Source organism: Pseudophryne corroboree, chromosome 6 (assembly GCF_028390025.1).
Source record: "Pseudophryne corroboree isolate aPseCor3 chromosome 6, aPseCor3.hap2, whole genome shotgun sequence".
In the NCBI taxonomy this organism is placed as follows: Eukaryota; Metazoa; Chordata; class Amphibia; order Anura; family Myobatrachidae; genus Pseudophryne; species Pseudophryne corroboree.
Genome location: NC_086449.1, coordinates 564,327,586 through 564,348,385, shown reverse-complemented (window position 1 = coordinate 564,348,385; position 20,800 = coordinate 564,327,586). Strand labels below are relative to the sequence as shown.

General features: G+C 46.8%; 2 protein-coding genes across 3 annotated transcripts in view; one reads left to right on the top strand and one right to left on the bottom strand.

Annotated features, from left to right (window-relative positions):
• The window catches only part of LOC134932923 (ubiquinol-cytochrome-c reductase complex assembly factor 6), a 32,231-nt gene extending 27,474 nt beyond the window's left edge, over positions 1-4,757 (bottom strand). The window contains exon 1 of one of the 2 annotated variants that reach the window (XM_063927782.1): positions 4,661-4,757. The gene's annotated coding sequence lies outside the window, so the exon portion shown is untranslated. The remainder of the gene's footprint in view (positions 1-4,660) is intronic. The other variant, XM_063927781.1, reaches the window with a different exon arrangement.
• A 52-nt stretch (positions 4,758-4,809) lies between these two features.
• TDG (thymine DNA glycosylase) overlaps positions 4,810-20,800 on the top strand; it is a 28,228-nt gene continuing 12,237 nt past the window's right edge. Inside the window, exons 1-4 of the mRNA XM_063927780.1 lie at positions 4,810-4,974; positions 6,634-6,899; positions 16,649-16,875; positions 18,984-19,053. Of these exons, the coding sequence (XP_063783850.1) occupies positions 4,952-4,974; positions 6,634-6,899; positions 16,649-16,875; positions 18,984-19,053 (586 nt within the window). The 5' untranslated portion in view covers positions 4,810-4,951. The remainder of the gene's footprint in view (positions 4,975-6,633; positions 6,900-16,648; positions 16,876-18,983; positions 19,054-20,800) is intronic.

Below are 20,800 nucleotides of genomic sequence, written 5' to 3'. Positions count from 1 at the left end.
GTGCTGTGCGCTACCTTAGTCTGAAGACAGGATCGTCTTCTGCCGCCGATTTCACCGGACCTCTTCGTCTCTTCTGGCTCTGTAAGGGGGACGGCGGCGCGGCTCCGGTGACCCATCCAGGCTGAACCTGTGATCGTCCCTCTGGAGCTAATGTCCAGTAGCCTAAGAAACCCGATCCACTCTGCACTCAGGTGAGTCCGTTTCTTCTCCCCTTAGTCCCACGATGCAGTGAGCCTGTTGCCAGCAGGACTCACTGAAAATAAAAAATCCTAAACTAAACTTTTATTCTAAGCAGCTCAGGAGAGCCACCTAGATTGCACCCTTCTCGGCCGGGCACAAAAATCTAACTGAGGCTTGGAGGAGGGTCATGGGGGGAGGAGCCAGTGCACACCACCTGATCCTTAAGCTTTTATTTTGTGCCCTGTCTCCTGCGGAGCCGCTATTCCCCCATGGTCCTTACGGAGTCCCAGCATCCACTAGGACGTCAGAGAAAAGGGTATTCCGGAGGAAGTAATTCCTACGCTTATTAAAGCTAGAAAAGATGTAACCGTACAACATTATCACCGCATATGGCGAAAATATGTTGCGTGGTGTGAGGCCAGGAAGGCCCCAACGGAGGAATTCCAGCTAGGTCGATTTCTGCACTTCCTACAGTCAGGGGTGACTATGGGCCTAAAACTGGGTTCCATTAAGGTCCAGATTTCGGCTCTGTCGATTTTCTTCCAAAAAGAACTGGCTTCACTGCCTGAAGTTCAGACATTTGTCAAGGGAGTGCTGCATATTCAGCCTCCTTTTGTGCCTCCAGTGGCACCGTGGGACCTCAACGTGGTGTTGGGTTTCCTAAAGTCACATTGGTTTGAGCCACTCAAAACCGTGGATTTAAAATATCTCACGTGGAAAGTGGTCATGCTTTTGGCCTTGGCAAGGCGTGTGTCAGAATTGGCGGCTTTGTCATGTAAAAGCCCCTATTTGATTTTCCATATGGATAGGGCAGAATTGAGGACTCGTCCCCAGTTTCTTCCTAAGGTGGTATCAGCTTTTCACTTGAACCAACCTATCGTGGTGCCTGCGGCTACTAGGGACTTGGAGGACTCCAAGTTACTGGACGTAGTCAGGGCCTTGAAAATTTATGTTTCCAGGATGGCTGGAGTCAGGAAGACTGACTCGCTATTTATCCTGTATGCACCAAACAAGATGGGTGCTCCTGCTTCAAAGCAGACTATTGCTCGCTGGATTTGTAGCACAATTCAGCTTGCGCATTCGGTGGCTGGCCTGCCGCAGCCTAAATCTGTAAAAGCCCATTCCACGAGGAAAGTGGGCTCTTCTTGGGCGGCTGCCCGAGGGGTCTCGGCTTTACAACTTTGCCGAGCTGCTACTTGGTCAGGGGCAAACACGTTTGCAAAATTCTACAAATTTGATACCCTGGCTGAGGAGGACCTTGAGTTCTCTCATTCGGTGCTGCAGAGTCATCCGCACTCTCCCGCCCGTTTGGGAGCTTTGGTATAATCCCCATGGTCCTTACGGAGTCCCCAGCATCCACTAGGACGTCAGAGAAAATAAGATTTTACTCACCGGTAAATCTATTTCTCGTAGTCCGTAGTGGATGCTGGGCGCCCGTCCCAAGTGCGGACTGTCTGCAATACTTGTATATAGTTATTGTTAACTACAAGGGTTATTGTTGAGCCATCCTTTGAGAGGCTCTGTTGTGTTCATACTGTTAACTGGGTATATTATCACGAGTTATACGGTGTGATTGGTGTGGCTGGTATGAGTCTTACCCGGGATTCAAAATCCTTCCTTATTGTGTCAGCTCTTCCGGGCACAGTATCCTTACTGAAGTCTGGAGGAGGGTCATAGTGGGAGGAGCCAGTGCACACCAGGTAGTCCTAAATCTTTCTTAGCTGTGCCCAGTCTCCTGCGGAGCCGCTATTCCCCATGGTCCTTACGGAGTCCCCAGCATCCACTACGGACTACGAGAAATAGATTTACCGGTGAGTAAAATCTTATTATCGCCACATGCCAAACACAATCAAGTTTAATGTGAAGGGTGCAGTTCTATAGTGCCAAAGACTGTGGAAGTTGGCTGTGCCAGGTGACCATGGCAGATGATGGCTGCAGGTCATTGCAGCAGAATAACTGATAAACACGAGGAGTACTGGGACCTGCATGTTTGTTTGTTTTAGTTCTGTACCTGGGCGACGATGCCTACAGGGGGCTACACACGGAGTGTTTTTGCTTAATTTCTAAGCAATAGGACTAGATTGCTTAGAAAAGAAGTATACATCGCTCCGTGTGTATGTTCCATTGCGATAGCGATTGGCGGTGCTATCGCTGACTGTAGATTGGAGGCACAATCTAGTCAGGTTCGCTAACTTCACCGCTGTGTGAAGTGAGCGCCCCCCTCTGCTCAGCACACATTGTGCGTGTGCTGAGTGAGGGGGGGGAGATGTGTGCTGAGCGGTCTGTGATAGATCACTCAGCGCACATCTCCCCAAGCCTGTGTATGCTATGCACAGTGTCTGATGCCAGTGAAGATACTGTGTTTCACTGGGAAACCTGCCTACCGAGTCCTTATTTCAAGTACCTGGTTTACTATTATATCTATCTATCTAGACTCATAGTGACTGTCGCACATCCCTCTGTATCCTCACCAGGTAGACATCTAGACACCCTGCGTCCCTCACTACTGCCCTGGCGTCTCCGGCTGCTGCACACACTATGTGTGACCTGCCTCCTCTGTGTGGGTGTAGTATGGTATGCCGGCGACCAGCATACCGGCGCCGGCATACAGACAGCGTGGCGAGCGCAAATGAGCCCCTTGCGGGCTCGCTGCGGCCACGCTATTTATTCTCCCTCCAGGGGGGTCCTGGAACCCCAATAGGGAGAAATAGTGTTGGTATGCCGGCTGTCGGGATTCTAGCGCCGGTATACTGTGCGCCGGGATCCCGACAGCCGGCAAACTGAAGACCACCCATCTGTGTCACCTACACAGTTCTTCCTACCAGAGGCACACAATGAATCTCATACATTTGTCTTCACGCCGCCATTATCCTGGAGACTAATAGCTACTAATTCAGGGCATAATCAATTGTAGCTTCTCTATGATGGCTGTTACAATGTGAGGCTTTTTCTGCAGCCTTCATGCATTCTCAGTCATCTGTGACACATTTTAACTTGTGTTTAATATACACAGAATTTAGAAAACATTTCATCAAGAAATATATGCAATGCTACTGCCATTACTAAATATCAGCAGGCCCACATATGAGCAATCAGTTGGCGCAATGCTGCGTTGTGCAAATTATTGTTTTTGAAAATCTGCAAATCCAGCATGTTGGATAATCTCAGTTGGCTGATCCCATCTCAAAAATGCTCGGAATCGACGAATCAGAGATTTTAAACATGTTTGATTTTGCAGATCACCAGACAATCGGTGAACATCGAAGTTCACCAATCTGCAAACTGGATCCATATTGGGGATTCAACCGATATATATGGGCAACATAGGACCCATACCATACTTGCCTACTCTCTCGGAAAGGCTGTCAGGCTCCCGGAAATCATGTAGCAGGCAAGTCTCCCAAATTCAGATGAACCCTCCAGCTATGCTGCCCACCTAGCGAGTAAAGTGGGTGGTCCAGGCGCAGATATATGCGATTCTGGGTGAATCACATCATCGTAGCCATACCCCGTGCTGTATACTGCCGGTAATCTTGGCATTGTAAAGTGGGGTGCATGGCTACAAGAATGTGATCCCAACCACCATGCCCCTTGTACCACCTCCATAATATTGTTCCACCTCAACCCATTGATGCGCCACACCCCCGCACTGTCCCCCAGCTGAGCCAACCTGGCTGCTCAGAAGTAATTCACGTTATGGTGATGCTTGGGTTGAGGGATCAGCAAAATCAACATGTTGGACAATTAATTCACTGATTCCGACCCAAAAATTATTGGAAACGGCGAGTCTGGGATTTGTACCATGTATTTTGTTGAACCCCTGAGAAATTGACAATCACTAGAGTCTGCTGACCTGCAAATCTGATCAGCATTGGGTAATTGCCACTTAGATGCATGGGCTGTATCTAGGGTGGGATGTACTAAAGCTGAAAATGTGGCCCCATTATTCTCAAACTTTATTTTCCATTAAATTAGGTTTACCATACTATCACTTTAAACCGGGACACTCATGAATTACACAGGTTCTGGGGCTGGCTAAATTCAAGCCTGCATTTCCCACCTGGTTTAATCAACCTGTGTAATCCATGAGCGGGTTTAAAGGGATAATTTGGTAATCTTACTTTAAATGAGTGGGAACTCCCAGTAGCAGCAGCAGAGGGGGTGCGTGAGTCACAGTGGGAGCAGCCAGGTGCGGACGCAGCAGAGGTGACACGCAGCGCCGCACCTGAGCACTCACAGTGACTGCTGCACGCCGGCCGCTGTGAGTGTCACCGGCTCCTTATTCTGCTGCTCCCTGTTCCCACACTCTCCGCTACAGAATGTGCGGCTCCCCGTGCACTGGCCTGCAGCAGCTGCTGCTCCGCTTCTCAGAGAGACATTAGCCACAGACGGCAAGGCTGGGGCCGGATCACGCTGCAGTGGCGGCACTATGTGGCCCGGCCATGTCTCTCTGTACTGGGGGAGTCACTAGCACACTCACCGGCGTCACTGACCGCGCTCCGTGGCAGGAGACGTCACCACCATGTATCCCATCCCCCTCCCGGCACACAGGCGGTTAAGCTCCCCTTCCCCCTGGCTATGCTCACGTGTCCCCCCGACGAGGACGCTGGTTGGCTGGGCCGGGCGGAAGGTGTGAGCCCCTGTGTTGTGTACGGCGGCGGCTGCTGGCTGGGGAGAGAGTGCTGAGGCCGCAGTCACTGTGTGGTGTACGGGAGCGGCGTCGCTGTGTCAGTGCGAAGGGTTTAGGTGCTTTCCTGCACGGAGCGCAGCGATGGAGGCTCAGGATCTCGGCAGGTGAGCTGTGAGGGCGCCCGGGGCCCCCGTCCTTCTCCCGTCTCCGGGTATCCAGCTGCTGCGGCCCAGCCACTGCTCCAAGGGCGCATGCGCCGAGTGGGTCCCGTCCATTGTGTGTAATGGAGGGAAGGCGCGGGCACGTCTCCTGCTGCTGCGCTCACCAGGAGACGCCGTGTGGCCCGGCCGCATTATCCCGGGGGCTGTGGCCTATAATGCAGCGTGCTGCAGCTGGGATCACAGCCTCCCCCTCCTGCTGCTCATTATGAGATCTGGGACCAGTCATCAGCATGCACAGCCACACTGCTATACACAAGTACAGATCACTGTGTAAAATATCTCATGTTTATATTTCTCAGTGATCTATTATAATGTAACAGATCCTCTTTGTAATTACTACCATTGGCTTCTGCTTGCTACACCCTACAGTGCATATATTGCTTCTCTTGTCAGGAACATTAATTTGTTCCTGCTGCTCTAAAAGTTCCATATGTGTTATGGTGCCCATACATCAGGCTGCTACCAGGGCAATTCTCAGTTCTGCCTGGGTTGGAATCCAACATGTTTGAATTGCTCAAAATATAGCATGTTACATTTACCTGCCTCACCAATACAGAATTTTTTGGTCGGAATTAGCGAGTCAGGGATTTTGAACATGCTGTATTATGTTGCTACCCCAACGGATCATTGATCATCGATGTCTGCTGATTGGCATCAGCAGAATTGGGAATCTCTGCTCAGACGTATGGTCTACATTACGTACAACTTTATCTGTGAGTGGTGGGCTGTACTGATGGGGAGATTTCCCCAGAGATGTGTGCTGAGTGGTCTAGCACAAACCGATGTGTGCTGGGTGGGGCTCATTTCACCAAGCGGTAAAATGAGCGACCTGCAATCTAGCACCAGCGATAACGACGCGCAGGAACGCTACACACGGAGCGATGTTCAGCTAATTTCTAAGCAATCTAGTCAGATTGCTTAGAAATTAGCTGAACATTGGTCCGTGTGTACCCCCTTAAGAGTCTAGAAAACATGCAACAAGGACAAGTTTGAGAATCACTGCTGTAGGTAACTAATACCCCTTTTACACTGTAGCATGGGTCGCAGCCGTGTCGCCTGACACAGCTGCGACCCGTGCTACAGCCCCCTTTCAGACAGTGCTCACCAACCTGGCATATTGCTTGGTTGGTGACACGGCAGGGGCGGCGCTGGGAGATCACATGATCCTCCCAGTGCCGCCCTCCCATACACTGTGAAAGGGAGCTGTCGCCTCGACACGGCTTCCGTTCACACTACACAGCTTGCCGGGTTGAGCACATGTTCAACCCGGCAAGCTACCCGGGTAGGATTCCCGGATCACTTGATCCGGGAATTTGCAGGGGGACCCTTTTCCACTAGTGAAAAACACGGGTAAATGCGCGCCCCCGCGCATTTACCCGTGTTTTAATAGCTAGTGGAAGAGGGATATTCATTATTAGACTTGTCCACGAGTTAGTGTTAAACATGCTTAAGAAATTGGCTCTTATCACAAGGAGGCAAGAAAAAAATGTTTAGTTAATATATCTTCTTGCCATGTCTTAAATTTGCACTCCTATTTTGATTTGTTCTTCCAAGAAGCTATAATTCCTAAAAAGAAGTTTTTTTTTTTTTTTTTTATTTCAGCTATTACAATTTCCAACAAGCCCAGGCATTTTATGCTTATCCATTCCACCAAATGATGAATTCTCCTTCAAGCATGGAACTGGGAAATGAGCAGAGGACTCTGCACACCCTTACCGGAGTCCCCACTCATGAGCTGCAGGCTTTTTCCGGCATGCCGGCCAACGAGCCTCAGATTCTCCACACTTTGACTGGTGTGCCATCCCATGAACCTATCAATATGCAAACATCAACTGAGGTCCCATATGTTGCTCAGGAGCCTGTGCAAGGTAAAGTCTGAATGCGTAAAAACAAAACTGTTAAATGTATACATTGGGGCGACAACTATTTTGCTGTATAATGTAACCAAACGCTGAATTTGGTATGTGTAATAGTTTGAGCTCCTTATCAGTAAATGCTCATAATCTCATTTGAAAAAAAATTCAGTTTCAGTACATTTCTTGATGCCAGCTAAGAATTTTTCTTTTCTTGTGTTTGGAATTGTTTTTCTCTTTTAATTGCAAAGCTGACTCTCCGACTTTAGCTTCTAGAAGGTTTTGATATTTAGTTGCTTTGACCTGGATGGTATTTCTGTGCCACTTTCTGCCACACAAAACACAATAGATCCCCCGTGGCACTTTACAGAATCAACAAGCTCTTTGTAGTAAACATTTCAGGTGTTGACTTCTGTGAGGTTTCCTCGTTACAATACTTCCATGCATGATTTTTGTGCAAGCGATTCTGTACTGTCAACCCCAACTCAGCCATAACCTAAACCTTTCTGCATCCTCTGGAGTGAGATATGGGTTCTGGTTTTCATACAGATGTAGCCACATACCTCTCCTCAAGCTGTGATAAATAACCACATTTGGCGTGCCACAAACGCCACAACTTGGATGCACCATGCAACTTTTAAAAAATACGCCTCTTAAGTTACTTTATACTAATTATTTGTGAAAAAATAGTAACCCTAAGTACGTAGTACATTATTAGCAAAGTTATATACAAAAATGAAGAATCTATGCATGCATATGCCATTTAAAATGTACTCAAGTTTGATAATTGCTACCAGGGTCAGAGTGTCTAATGGGCCTATTTATCACCATCCGCATCCAGGATGCTGATGACGGGTGATAAAATTGCCCCAACTCGCACTGCGATAATTGATTACATCGCAGGGATGTATCAATTATCGCATGCAAGAACAGAGCTTTGCGGTCAAGCTCTGTCCCTGCGATGCCTCTTCGCAGCATCATCGGGGTATTTTTCGTAAAAAATACCCTGATGTCCTTCTGCACATGCGCCGACATCGCCGCTACCGCCGCCGTCCAGTCAACCCCCTTCCCACCGTCGCGACTACCCCCTCTTCCCCAGAAGGACAATATACTCACCTGTCCAGGGAGCCCGTCCGCGCTGCTTCAGGAGGGTGCCGGGTCTTTCTCCTGCACTGTGACCCCCAGTGCTGTAAAGTGTGCTGCCGTTTTGCAGCATCACTTTACTGCACCGGGGTCACAGTGCAGCATATGGGGGACCCGGCGCCCAGCAGCGCTCACCGGAGCAGCGGACACCGGCTCCCTGGACAAGCGAGTATGTTTTGTTTTTTTTTGTTTGTTTTTACACTGTGATCAGCTTGTGTGTCCATCGGTGCCGGGTCCCCGCTCAGCTTTCTCATGAAAACTGCTCCAAATGCCCTCTAATACATTCACCCTTTTTCACATTATTTTAGTAAAATTAATGTTAATAAATAGACCCCTAAGTGTCGCGCCATATGGTGCAAAAAAGATAGGTGAATGATGCATCTATTACTGATCAGTTTATCATAGGTTTACCTGGGTGTATCAGATCGTGCTTGGTCTTCAACAGTTCCACTATTTATTTATTACCAGTTATTTATATAGCGCACACATATTCCGCAGCGCTGTACAGAGAATATTTGCCCATTCACATCAGTCCCTGCCCCAGTGGAGCTTACAATCTATATTCCCTATCACATGTACACACAGACACATTCATGCTAGGGTTAATTTCTCTATCGTCCTTGTGGATGCTGGGGTTCCTGAAAGGACCATGGGGAATAGCGGCTCCGCAGGAGACAGGGCACAAAAAGTAAAGCTTTCCGATCAGGTGGTGTGCACTGGCTCCTCCCCCTATGACCCTCCTCCAGACTCCAGTTAGATTTTTGTGCCCGGCCGAGAAGGGTGCAATCTAGGTGGCTCTCCTAAAGAGCTGCTTAGAGAAAGTTTAGCTTAGGTTTTTTATTTTACAGTGAGTCCTGCTGGCAACAGGATCACTGCAACGAGGGACTTAGGGGAGAAGGAGTGAACTCACCTGCGTGCAGGATGGATTGGCTTCTTGGCTACTGGACATCAGCTCCAGAGGGACGATCACAGGTACAGCCTGGATGGTCACCGGAGCCGCGCCGCCGGCCCCCTTGCAGATGCTGAAGTAAGAAGAGGTCCAGAATCGGCGGCTGAAGACTCCTGCAGTCTTCTAAAGGTAGCGCACAGCACTGCAGCTGTGCGCCATTTTCCTCTCAGCACACTTCACACGGCAGTCACTGAGGGTGCAGGGCGCTGGGAGGGGGGCGCCCTGGGAGGCAAATGAAAACCTTTTTTGGCGAAAAATACCTCACATATAGCCCCCAGAGGCTATATGGAGATATTTAACCCCTGCCAAGATTCACTAAATAGCGGGAGACGAGCCCGCCGAAAAAGGGGCGGGGCCTATCTCCTCAGCACACAGCGCCATTTTCTCTCACAGAAAGCCTGGAGAGAAGGCTCCCAGGCTCTCCCCTGCACTGCACTACAGAAACAGGGTTAAAACAGAGAGGGGGGGCACTGATTTTGGCGATATTGAGATATATATAAAGATGCTATAAGGGAAAACACTTATATAAGGTTGTCCCTATATAATTATAGCGTTTTGGTGTGTGCTGGCAAACTCTCCCTCTGTCTCCCCAAAGGGCTAGTGTGGGTCCTGTCCTCTGTCAGAGCATTCCCGGTGTGTGTGCTGTGTGTCGGTACGTGTGTGTCGACATGTATGAGGACGATGTTGGTGAGGAGGCGGAGAAATTGCCTGTAATGGTGATGTCACTCTCTAGGGAGTCGACACCGGAATGGATGGCTTATTTAGGGAATTACGTGAGAATGTCAACACGCTGCAAGGTCGGTTGACGACGTGAGACGGCCGACAAACTATTAGTACCGGTCCAGGCGTCTCAGAAACACCGTCAGGGGCGTTAAAAACGCCCATTTACCTCAGTCGGTCGACACAGACACGGACACTGAATCCAGTGTCGACGGTGAATAAACAAACGTATTTCTCATTAGGGCCACACGTTAAGGGCAATGAAGGAGGTGTTGCATATTTCTGATACTACAAGTACCACAAAAAAGGGTATTATGTGGGAGTGAAAAAACTACCTGTAGTTTTTCCTGAATCAGATAAAATAAAATGAAGTGTGTGATGATGCGTGGGGTTACCCCGATAGCAAATATTGGCGTTATACCCTTTCCCGCCAGAAATTAGGGCGCGTTGGGAAACACCCCTTAGGGTGATAAGGCGCTCACACGCTTATCAAGTGGCGTTACCGTCTCCAGATACGGCCGCCCTCAAGGAGCCAGCTGATAGGAAGCTGGAAAGATATCCTAAAAAGTATATACACACATACGGTGGTTATACTGCGACCAGCGATCGCCATCAGCCTGGAGATGCAGTGCTGGGTTGGCTTGGTCGGATTCCCTGACTGAAAATATTTTATTCATATAGAGCATTTAATAGGATGCATTCTATATATATATATGTACGTGAGATGCACAGAGGGATATTTGCTCTCTGGCATCAAGATAAGTACGTTGTCCATATCACCCAGAAGATGTCATGGACACGACAGTGGTCAGGTGATACAGATCCCATACGGCACATGGAAGTATTGCCGTATAAAGGGAAGGAGTTAGTTGGGGTCGGTCCATCGGACCTGGGGACCACGGCAACAGCTGGGAAATCCAACCTTTTTACCCCAAGTTACATCTCAGCTGAAAAAGACACCGTCTTTTCAGCCTCAATCCTTCCTTTCCCATGAGGGCATGCAGGCAAAAGGCCAGTCATATCTGCCCAGACATAGAGGTAAGGGAAGTAGACTGCAGCAGGCAGCCCCTTCCCAGGAAAAGAAGCCCTCCACCGCGTCTGCCAAGTCCTCAGCATGACGCTGGGGCCATGCAAGCGGACTCAAGGTGGGGGGGTAGTCTCAAGAGTCTCAGCGCGCAGTGGGATCACTCGCAGGTTGACCCCTAGATAGTACAAGTATTATCCCAGGGGTACAGATTGGAGAGTCGAGACATCTTCTCCTCGCAGGTTTCTGAAGTCTGCTTTACCAACGGCTCCCTCCGACAGGGAGGCAGCATTGGAAACAATTCACAAGCTGTATATCCAGCAGGTGATAATCAAAGTACCCCTCCTACAACAAGGAAAAGGGTATTATTTTTCCACACTATATTGTGGTACTGAAGCCAGACGGCTTGGTGAGACATAGTCTAAACTGAAATCTTTGAACACTTACATAAAAGGTTCAAATCGAGATGGAGTCACTCAGAGCAGTGATAGCGAACCGGAAAAAAGGGGACTATATGGTGTCCCTGGACATCAAGGATTACCTCCATGTCCAAATTGGCCCTTCTCAACAAGGGTACCTCTGGTTCGTGGTACAGAACTGTCAATATCAGTTTCAGACGATGCCGTTTGAATTATCCACGGCACCCCGGGCCTTTTACCAAGGTAATGGCCGAAAAGATGTTTCTTCAAAGAAAAAAGGCATCTAAATTATCCCTTACTTGGACGATATCCTGAAAAGGGCAAGTTCCAGAGAACAGTTGGAGGTCGGAAGAGCACTATCTAAAGTAGTTCTACGACAGCACGACTGGATTCTAAATATTCCAAGAATCGCAGCTGTTTTCCGACGATACGTCTGCTGTTCCTAGGAATGATTCTGGGCATAGTCCAGAAAAAGGTGTTCCTCCGGGAGGAAAAAGCCAAGGAGTTATTCGACCTAGTCAGAAACCTCCTAAAACCAGGCCAAGTATCAGTGCATCAATGCACAGGAGTCCTGGGAAAAATGGTGGCTTCTTACGAAGCGATTCCATTCGGCAGATCTCAGGGGATTTGCTGGACGAATGGTCCGGATCGCATTTTCAGATGCATCAGCGGATAATCCTGTCTCCAAGGACAAGGGTGTCTCTTCTGTGGGGGCTGCAGAGTGCTCATCTTTTAGAGGGCAGCACACTCAGCATTCAGGACTGTGTTCTGGGGACCACGGATACCAGCCTGAGAGGCTGGGGAGTAGTCACACAGGGAAAAAATTTCCAAGGAAGTGTGGTCAAGTCTGGAGACTTCTCTCCACATGAATATACTGGAGCTAAGGGCAATTTACAATGCTCTGAGCCTAGGAAGACTCCTGCTTCAAAGTCAACCGGTGCTGATCCAGTAGGACATCATCATGGCGGTCGCCCACGTTATCAGACGGGGCGACACAAGAAGCAGGAGGGCAATGACAGCAAGGATTCTTCGCTGGGCGGAAAATCATGTGATAACACTGTCAGCAGTGTTCATTCCGGGAGTGGGCAACTGGGAAGATTTCCTCAGCATAAAGAATTCCACCCGGAAAAGTGGAAACTTAATCTGGAAGTTTCCACATGATTGTAAACCGTTGGGAAAGACCAAAGGTGGTTATGATGGCGTCCCACCTGAAGCGCCAGGTCAAGAGACACTCAGGCAATAGCTGGGACGCTCTGGTAACACCGTCGGTGTACCAGTCGGTGTATGTGTTCCATCCTCTGCTTTTCATACCCAATGTATTGAAAATGATAGGAAGGAGAGGATAAGAACTATACTCGTGGCTCCGGTTTGGCCAAGAAGGACTTGGTTCCCGGAACTTCAAGAGATACTAAGAAGGGTCTTGATTCGGCAAGAACCGTGTCTGTTCCGGGACTTACCGCAGCTGCGTTGACGCCAAGGCGGGTGAACGCCGGATCCTAAGGGAAAGAGGCATTCCGGAAGAGGTCATCCCTACCCTGGTCAGAGCCAGGAAGGAGGTGACCGCACAACATTATCACCACTTAGGTGAAAATATGTGCCAGGGTGTGAGTCCAGGAAGGCTCCACGGAAGAATTTCAACTAGGTTAATTTCTACATTTCCTGCAAACAGGAGTGTCTATGGGTCTCAAATTGGGTCCATTAAGGTTCAAATTTCGGCCTGTTGATTTTCTTCCAGAAAGAAATTGGCTTCAGTTCCTGAAGTCCAGAAGTTGTTAAGGGAGTACTGCATATACAGCCCCTTTGATGTCTCCAGTGGCACTGGGCGATCTCAACGTAGTTTTGGGATTCCTAAAAAATCACATTGGTTTAAACAACTCAAATCTGTCGATTTGATATATCTCACATGGAAAATGACCATGCTGTTGGTCCTGGCCTCGGCCAGGCGAGTGTCAGAATTGGCGGCTTTATCTCACAAAGCCATATCTGATTGTCCATTCGGACAGAGCAAAGCTGCGGACTCGTCCCCAGTTTCTCCTTAAGGTGGTGTCAGCGTTTCACCTGAACCAGCTTATTGTGGTACCTGCGGCTACTAGGGACTTGGAGGACTCCAAGTTGCTGGATGTTATCAGGGCCCTGAAAATATAGTTTCCAGGTTGGCTGGAGTCAGGAAATCTGACTTGCTGTTTATCCTGTATGCACCCAACAATGCTGGGTGCTTCTGCTTCTAAGCAGTCGATTGCTCGTGGGATTGGTAGCACAATTCAACTTGCACATTCTGTGGCAGGCCTGCCACAGTCTAAATCTGTTAAGGCCCATTCCACAAGGAAGGTGGGCTCATCTTGGGCGGCTGCCCGAGGGGTCTCGGCATTACAACTTTGCCGAGCAGCTACGTGGTCGGGGGAGAACACGTTTGTAAAATTCTACAAATTTGATACCCTGGCAAAAGAGGACCTGGAGTTCTCTCATTCGGTGCTGCAGAGTCATCCGCACTCTCCCGCCCGTTTGGGAGCTTTGGTATAATCCCCATGGTCCTTTCAGGAACCCCAGCATCCACAAGGACGATAGAGAAAATAAGAATTTACTTACCGATAATTCTATTTCTCGGAGTCCGTAGTGGATGCTGGGCGCCCATCCCAAGTGCGGATTATCTGCAATACTTGTACATAGTTATTGCTAACTAAATCGGGTTATTGTTGTTGTGAGCCATGTTTTCAGAGGCTCCGCTGTTATCATACTGTTAACTGGGTTCAGATCACAGGTTGTACAGTGTGATTGGTGTGGCTGGTATGAGTCTTACCCGGGATTCAAAATTCCTCCCTTATTGTGTACGCTCGTCCGGGCACAGTACCTAACTGGAGTCTGGAGGAGGGTCATAGGGGGAGGAGCCAGTGCACACCACCTGATCGGAAAGCTTTACTTTTTGTGCCCTGTCTCCTGCGGAGCCGCTATTCCCCATGGTCCTTTCAGGAACCCCAGCATCCACTACGGACTCCGAGAAATAGAATTATCGGTAAGTAAATTCTTATTTTTGTTGGGAGTCAATTGACCTACCAGTATATTTTTGGATTGTGGGAGGAAACCGGAGTACCCGAGAGAAACCCACGCAAGTACGGGGAGAATATACAAACTCCGCACAGTTAGGGCCATGGTGGGAATCGAACCCATGACCTCAGTGCTGTGAGGCCGTAATGCTAACCATTACACCATCCGTACTGCCACTATGTGACATTACTTGATGTTTCTAGCCGTGAAAAGTCCAAGCTGGAAGTATTTCAGTATCATTTGCTAGCCTTCCCCTGCTTTTTAGACATTGATCTTAATAGTGTTCTTTATTTCCTTGGCCAGCAACTTACATTTTGAATAGGCAAACACCCTGAGGGTGAGAGGTCAGAATATCTATTCAACTTTCAACAGGTTTTAAGCCTTTAAATTGAAAAATTAAAAAACGTGAATGCATCTTCCAGTGGGAGGCTAATCGGCATCTAGATGAGTTGAAGATCTGGGTAGTTTGCCAAAGTTTTCTTTGGGGAACCACAAGAGGAAGGAGCAAAGGTTTTTAGTATTGTAATGTTGGTCACTTTACTTAGGACCACAACTTCATCTCAGGAGGGTGTGATCTTACAGCATATCTGCCACATGTGGAGGGAGAATTCTATTTCCCCCCCATTCTGGGTTGTTGGAACAAAATAATTTGTGTAACTTGGTAAGCTCCAAGTGCCACCTTAAAGGTATTTTCCAAGTGCCACCTATGATATACCTTTAAGGTATTTTGTGTGGTTATTGAAGAACCCTGGACCCTCTTTTATACTGTGTGCCATGAGGGGCTACATTCCCACTGTAACTCAGATTCCAGTGGGGGGGGGTTGGGCAGAATGCATTAAGTTGTACAAGGGTGAAATCATTCATTATATAAGGGGCCTGTACTAAAAAAGTCATTCAAATGAATTCAAGGAGTGGGGGGATATTGAACAGTGACAAAAGATAACAATGTATTTCAACTAGGGAAAAGGGTACATACCTTCAGGAAAGATTATTAATGTTTCAAGTTACCTAGAGTGATGCTGTGCAGGGCAGACAGCCCTGAACTGTGAAGGCAGAGTGGGGAACAAAATGGGGAGATGGCAGAAAAGGGGGAGCCAGGTGGGAGGATTCAGTATACTTTACCAGCAGGCTGTCCATATCCTGACAGTGGCATCCCGCCCGCTAGAATGCCGGCAGTGGGGTGAGAGCTAAGCGTCCCCTTGCGGGCTCGGTGTCTTCCCACTCTATGGGTGTCGTGAACACCCACGAGTTGGAATATCCCAGCTACGCTGGGATTCCGGCGTCTGTATCCTGACCGCCAGGATTCCGAAAGCTGGCAAATTATACGCATCCATAGGTGGGAACAAGGAACAAAAAATCAGGATGAGACCGAAGGAAAGGGAAACGAAAATGAAGGCAGTAGGAGGAACAGGAGAAGGGAAAGACACAATGTAAGAAAATATCTCTGTACAATACATGATAACTCAGCAACTAAGGCTCCAAAATACTAGTAGATTAATATCTGGGAAATCCCGTTCTACATTCGTTGTTTCTCTACAGATATTCAGGAGTCTAGTCCTAAGAGAATTTTGTTGTACAGTGTTTGCACAAGCAGTATGAAGATGAAAAGATCATCTTCTGGCACACTAACAGATTATGTTTGACTCCTCTAGAGCAGTCTCTGCAAGGGGAATATTTTGATCATTATTATCCTACACAGCAAAGAAATAATTTGTCCTTGCCACCTGAACAGGTCCGCCTTTATAGTTGGGAGCTACCGGGGATTAGAGGTTTATATTCCTGCTTCTCTTCCCTCTTCTAGGGAATCTCTGCTAACCCTCTCCGGCTCTGCATGTGTACAAATTCCTTAGAATGGGTTGGGTTTGGGTGACCGCAAGTCACCATACTGACGGCAGGATCCCGGCTTTTAGATGGCCGGCAGGGGGGGGCAAGGGCAACGAAAACCCCTTGCGGGCTCGCTGTTCTCGCCACAGGTTCTGTTCCCACTCTATGGGTGTCGTGGATACCCACGAGTGGTAATAGTCTCTGGTGGTCGGCATGCCGACCGTCGGGCTATTCGCTGTTCGGGATCCTGGCGTTGTTATAGTGGGAGACTGCCGGTCACATAACTCGCTTCCCATTAGAATGGTGCTGCTTCACTGAACCACCGAACAAGTCTGTTTTAATCAGAGCTTTCAGTGACATTGACTCGGTCATTCACCACACATGCGATTCTCATACAGTGTAACTCTAAATACGTTAGTAGGGTACACTCCAGCAATCACAAGAAGACATCTTCTCTTTTAATAATTAATAGACACAGATAATGAATTTATTAAAATAATAATGTTAAGTGACACAATCATAAAGTTTAATTAAAATGTTGAATAACGCAAGGGACCAGTATGCTAATAACCGTGGTTGTCATTCATTTGTATGACTGCTGGAATGTGTATATATTTATATCTTAATGTTGTATCTTGGACAGAAGAGCCTACAAAGGGGAAAAAAAAGAAGGGTAAAACTCCAGCTGAGCCAAAACCAAAGAAACCAGCTGCGAAGAGCACAAAGACCCCCAAATCAGGAAAACAAGAGAAGATCACAGATGCCTTCAAAGTTAAAAGAAAAGTGAACCGTTTTAATGGTGTATCCGAGGCTGAGCTCATGACTAAAACTCTACCAGATATTCTAACCTTTAACTTGGACATAGTGATTGTAAGTAAGCATCACCTGATGCCTTGTTGCATGCTGCAGCTTACATATGGCAGACACTAGCTTTACACATTCCTGAACTAGTAGTTGTTTTTTAGGAATTGTGTCCTCTATGTACTAAACCTTGGAGAGAGAAAGTGGACGGAGATAAAGTACCAGCCAATCGGCTCCTAACTGCCATGTTACAGGCTGTGTTTGTAAAATTACAGGAGCTGGTTGGCTGGTACTTTTATCTCTGTGCACTTTATCTGTCTCAAAGGCTTAGTATAAAGGGATCTTGGGGGGTATATTCAATTCCTGTATCAATTTCTGACAGGTCGAAAAAAAAACAGCACTTTTCAAAAAAATTTAGGGCGAATTTCGATTCGCCCTATTCAGTGTAAGTGACGGTTTTTCGACTTGTCGGAAACTCCGACACTGTCGAAAAACAGATGGATTGGCGAATTCCATCGGAGGGGATCCGACAGGAATTGAATATACCCCTTATAGTCCTATGTAACTCCGTCACCTTTCCATTTGAGAATGAAGAGCTGAAATTGGGTTGTTACTAGGTGTTCACTATACCAGTTCTCATTTTACGTTGCAGATGTTTGATAATCCTAATATGCTCAGTGATTGCTTATGAAATTGGAATCAATTGCTATATATTCATGACTAGTAGTGACAAATTATAGATCCCTGATTCATTCCATGTTTTATAAAAAAATCTCTATTACAATCGTGTATATATAATTTAGTATTAATCATCTATCTGCAATTCCTAGGATAATTTGCCAATATGCTAATCGACATCTGAAATTTCTACATTGATTATACAAATGTCAGTTATACCCCTTTCATCATTCTTAAATCCCGGGTCTGAATGGCTTTAATGAACACTGTTTAAACCCTTGTTACAGCTGCTCAAACGCCTTTCACACTGCACGTTGGACCCGGGTTATCCCTGGGTTGTTTTCTTTCACACTGCACGTTGGAGTCGGGTTATCCCTGGATTGTTTTCTTTCACACTGCACGTTGGACCCGGGTCATCCCTGGGTTGTATTCTTTCACACTGCACGTTGGACCCGGGTTATCCCTAAGTTGTTTTCTTTCACACTGCACGTTGGACCCGGGTTATCCCTGGGTTGTATTCTTTCACACTGCACGTTGGACCCGGGTTATCCCTAAGTTGTTTTCTTTCACACTGCACGTTGGACCCGGGTTATCCCTGGGTTGTTTTCTTTCACACTGCACGTTGGACCCGGGTCATCTCTGGGTTATATTCTTTCACACTGCACGTTGGACCCGGGTCATCCCTGGATTGTTTTCTTTCACACTGCACGTTGGACCCGGGTCATCCCTGGGTTGTTTTCTTTCACACTGCACGTTGGACCCGGGTTATCCCTGGGTTGTTTTCTTTCACACTGCACCCGTGTCTTCCCTGCAAAACTGTGAGTCATTAAAAGTGAACGTTACAGGTTCATAAAGATGTCTCATGAAAAGTGACCACCAATGAGAACCTTTTCAGCATAACCATGGTTGAGTAACCTGGGTCTCCCCTTACATACAACAGCTTATCTGGCTCGTACCCAGTAATAACCTGTGTCTTGACGAGGGTCGCGGGCCCAGGACACTTCCCAGGTTGACCCCTTCACACTGACACGGGATCCGGGTTTGCTCAGCAATTTCCTGGGTCAAATGCTCTGTATGAAAGTTGTTTTAATTACTCCTTTGGTATTTTCAGCTCAAAATGTATTTCTTCTTTTTATGGGCTGATACTGACCTAAATATAATATCACTGATCTACACCTTATAATGTCATTCACTGATTATAATTGATCTCAATAGAAACTGTTTAGACTAATTTAATCTATGCTACTTGGCTATTTATAAAATATAAGCTATTCTACCTTCTTGTTACAGGTAGCCAATAACCTGTACATATCGATTGTGTAAATATAAACTGTCTATAAGGGCCAATTCTCTAACTTATCAGTCATGTTGTTTTTAAAGTAGTGCAATAAATTGGGAGCATCTGGTCATCATCCCACTTGCATACACTTTATTGCTTTTTCTAGTCATTAAAATATGGTACAGACTGATTGTGTGTCCTCTGTACATTCGAATTTCAGATTGGAATCAACCCAGGTCTTATGGCAGCTTACAAAGGCCATCACTACCCCGGCCCTGGAAACCACTTCTGTAAGTTAATGTGTGCATGTGTAAAGTGTATGAATAGTCTGTAGCCGATATTCACAAATATCACACATTTACCATCACTATGTATTTTTTTTAATCATATGAACCATTCTGTCTTGCAATTGACTTCCCCAATGTATTGCGGAATAGGAAAATAAATCTCATTGCATTTTGAGAGGTTTGCAGAATTCGTGGCGCTGGTTACCACGTACCAATGAAATGGGAATTTGGAACAATTAAGGCAGGACATCCAACTGAAATGGCCTTTATTTAGCTTGCATGTGAGGTATCTGTTTGTTGTCTCCTAATAATAGTTTGTATTTTAGGCCTTTTTAAAAGGACTCCAATCTTTATTTATGCTTTTTCATTGTGTTTGACATGGGAGGAAACCCACGCAAGCACGGGGGGAATATACAAACGCCACACAGTTGGGGCTCTGGCGGTAACCAGACCCAACACTTTAGTGTTGAGAGGCAGCAATGTTAACCAGTCTGCATCCGTGCCTTCATTTTTTCTTTAATCACCTTCTCCTCTTGTAGAGTAACAATCCTCACTCTACTGACAAAGCTGGGTAATGTGACTCACTGACAGTGTATAGATATAACATAATTGAGGGAGGTTATGATGGTGATTTGATTAGGGTTTGGAGATCCAAAAGTGTGTACATGTATAATGGAGAAAGACATAGGGTCTGATTCAGACTTGTACGCTCACCCGATGGTTTGGCTGAGGGCGTTTTGGGACAGGGAAGGGGTGGCAACTGGGTCTGTTCTTTCTGGCGATGCAGATTTACTGACCTTGGCTGCGGATCTGAGATGGAAATCTGAATAACCTGAAGGTTACTTAGATTACCGATTGTCCTGCAGAGTGATCCGATGGTACATCAAGAGAGACAACAGCAGATCACGGAAGCAGGCAAGAGGCGTCTATTCACTACAGCATATTAGCTGTACAGTATTACACAGCCGCTTCCCTGCATCAGGCCCATAGCTCCCTAAGATTGCTCATACCCTGTAAGAACAGAGGGAGAACCTATAACTTCATAAATTTGCTAGAAACCAATTTAAACAAAATGCCTCTTGATGCCATGGTTCCATTTTGAGGCCATTTTCAAATGAAAGGAATTTTGTTATTTGATTTATTCAAAGCTTCTCTCCCTAACAATTAAATATGTATTTTTTCCTTGTGTGTGTATTGTACTGTCAGCTGTTCAAGTCTGGTATCAACTGCTTTTGACTGTCTGCATTTCTTTGGCTTGCTCTTCTGCAGAGTAAAAAGACGCCAAGTATTCTTAAAGAGCTAAATAATGAGCACTGCTTTAAGGTTAAATGTTTGTTGCAATTACTTTTTTTAACGTTTAACTCAAATATTAATTTACAGTAGCTCTTGTCTAGCAACAATACATTACTAGCCTTTAATGTTAAAATACAAGTGCTACAAGTCAAATTAATTAAAATCCATGCTTAAAGTGGTCCTAGAGAGGTGGTGAAACTCTCATTATGGGTGCCATGCCCATAGCTCCTCCCCTTTTTGCCAACCTTGCAAAATGATCATCTGCTTCTGCTCCGCTCTGTCAGTACCTCCCATTGGCTGCCTGTATTTTAACGATTTCCACATAATTCTATTAACCAAACTTTACCGACATACATCTCTTCTCTGCATCTCTCCTGCACAATTACCTGCTCCCAGCCACGGTTACAGGACTTTTTTTGTGCAGCACCCACTCTGTGCAATACCCTCTCATGCACAA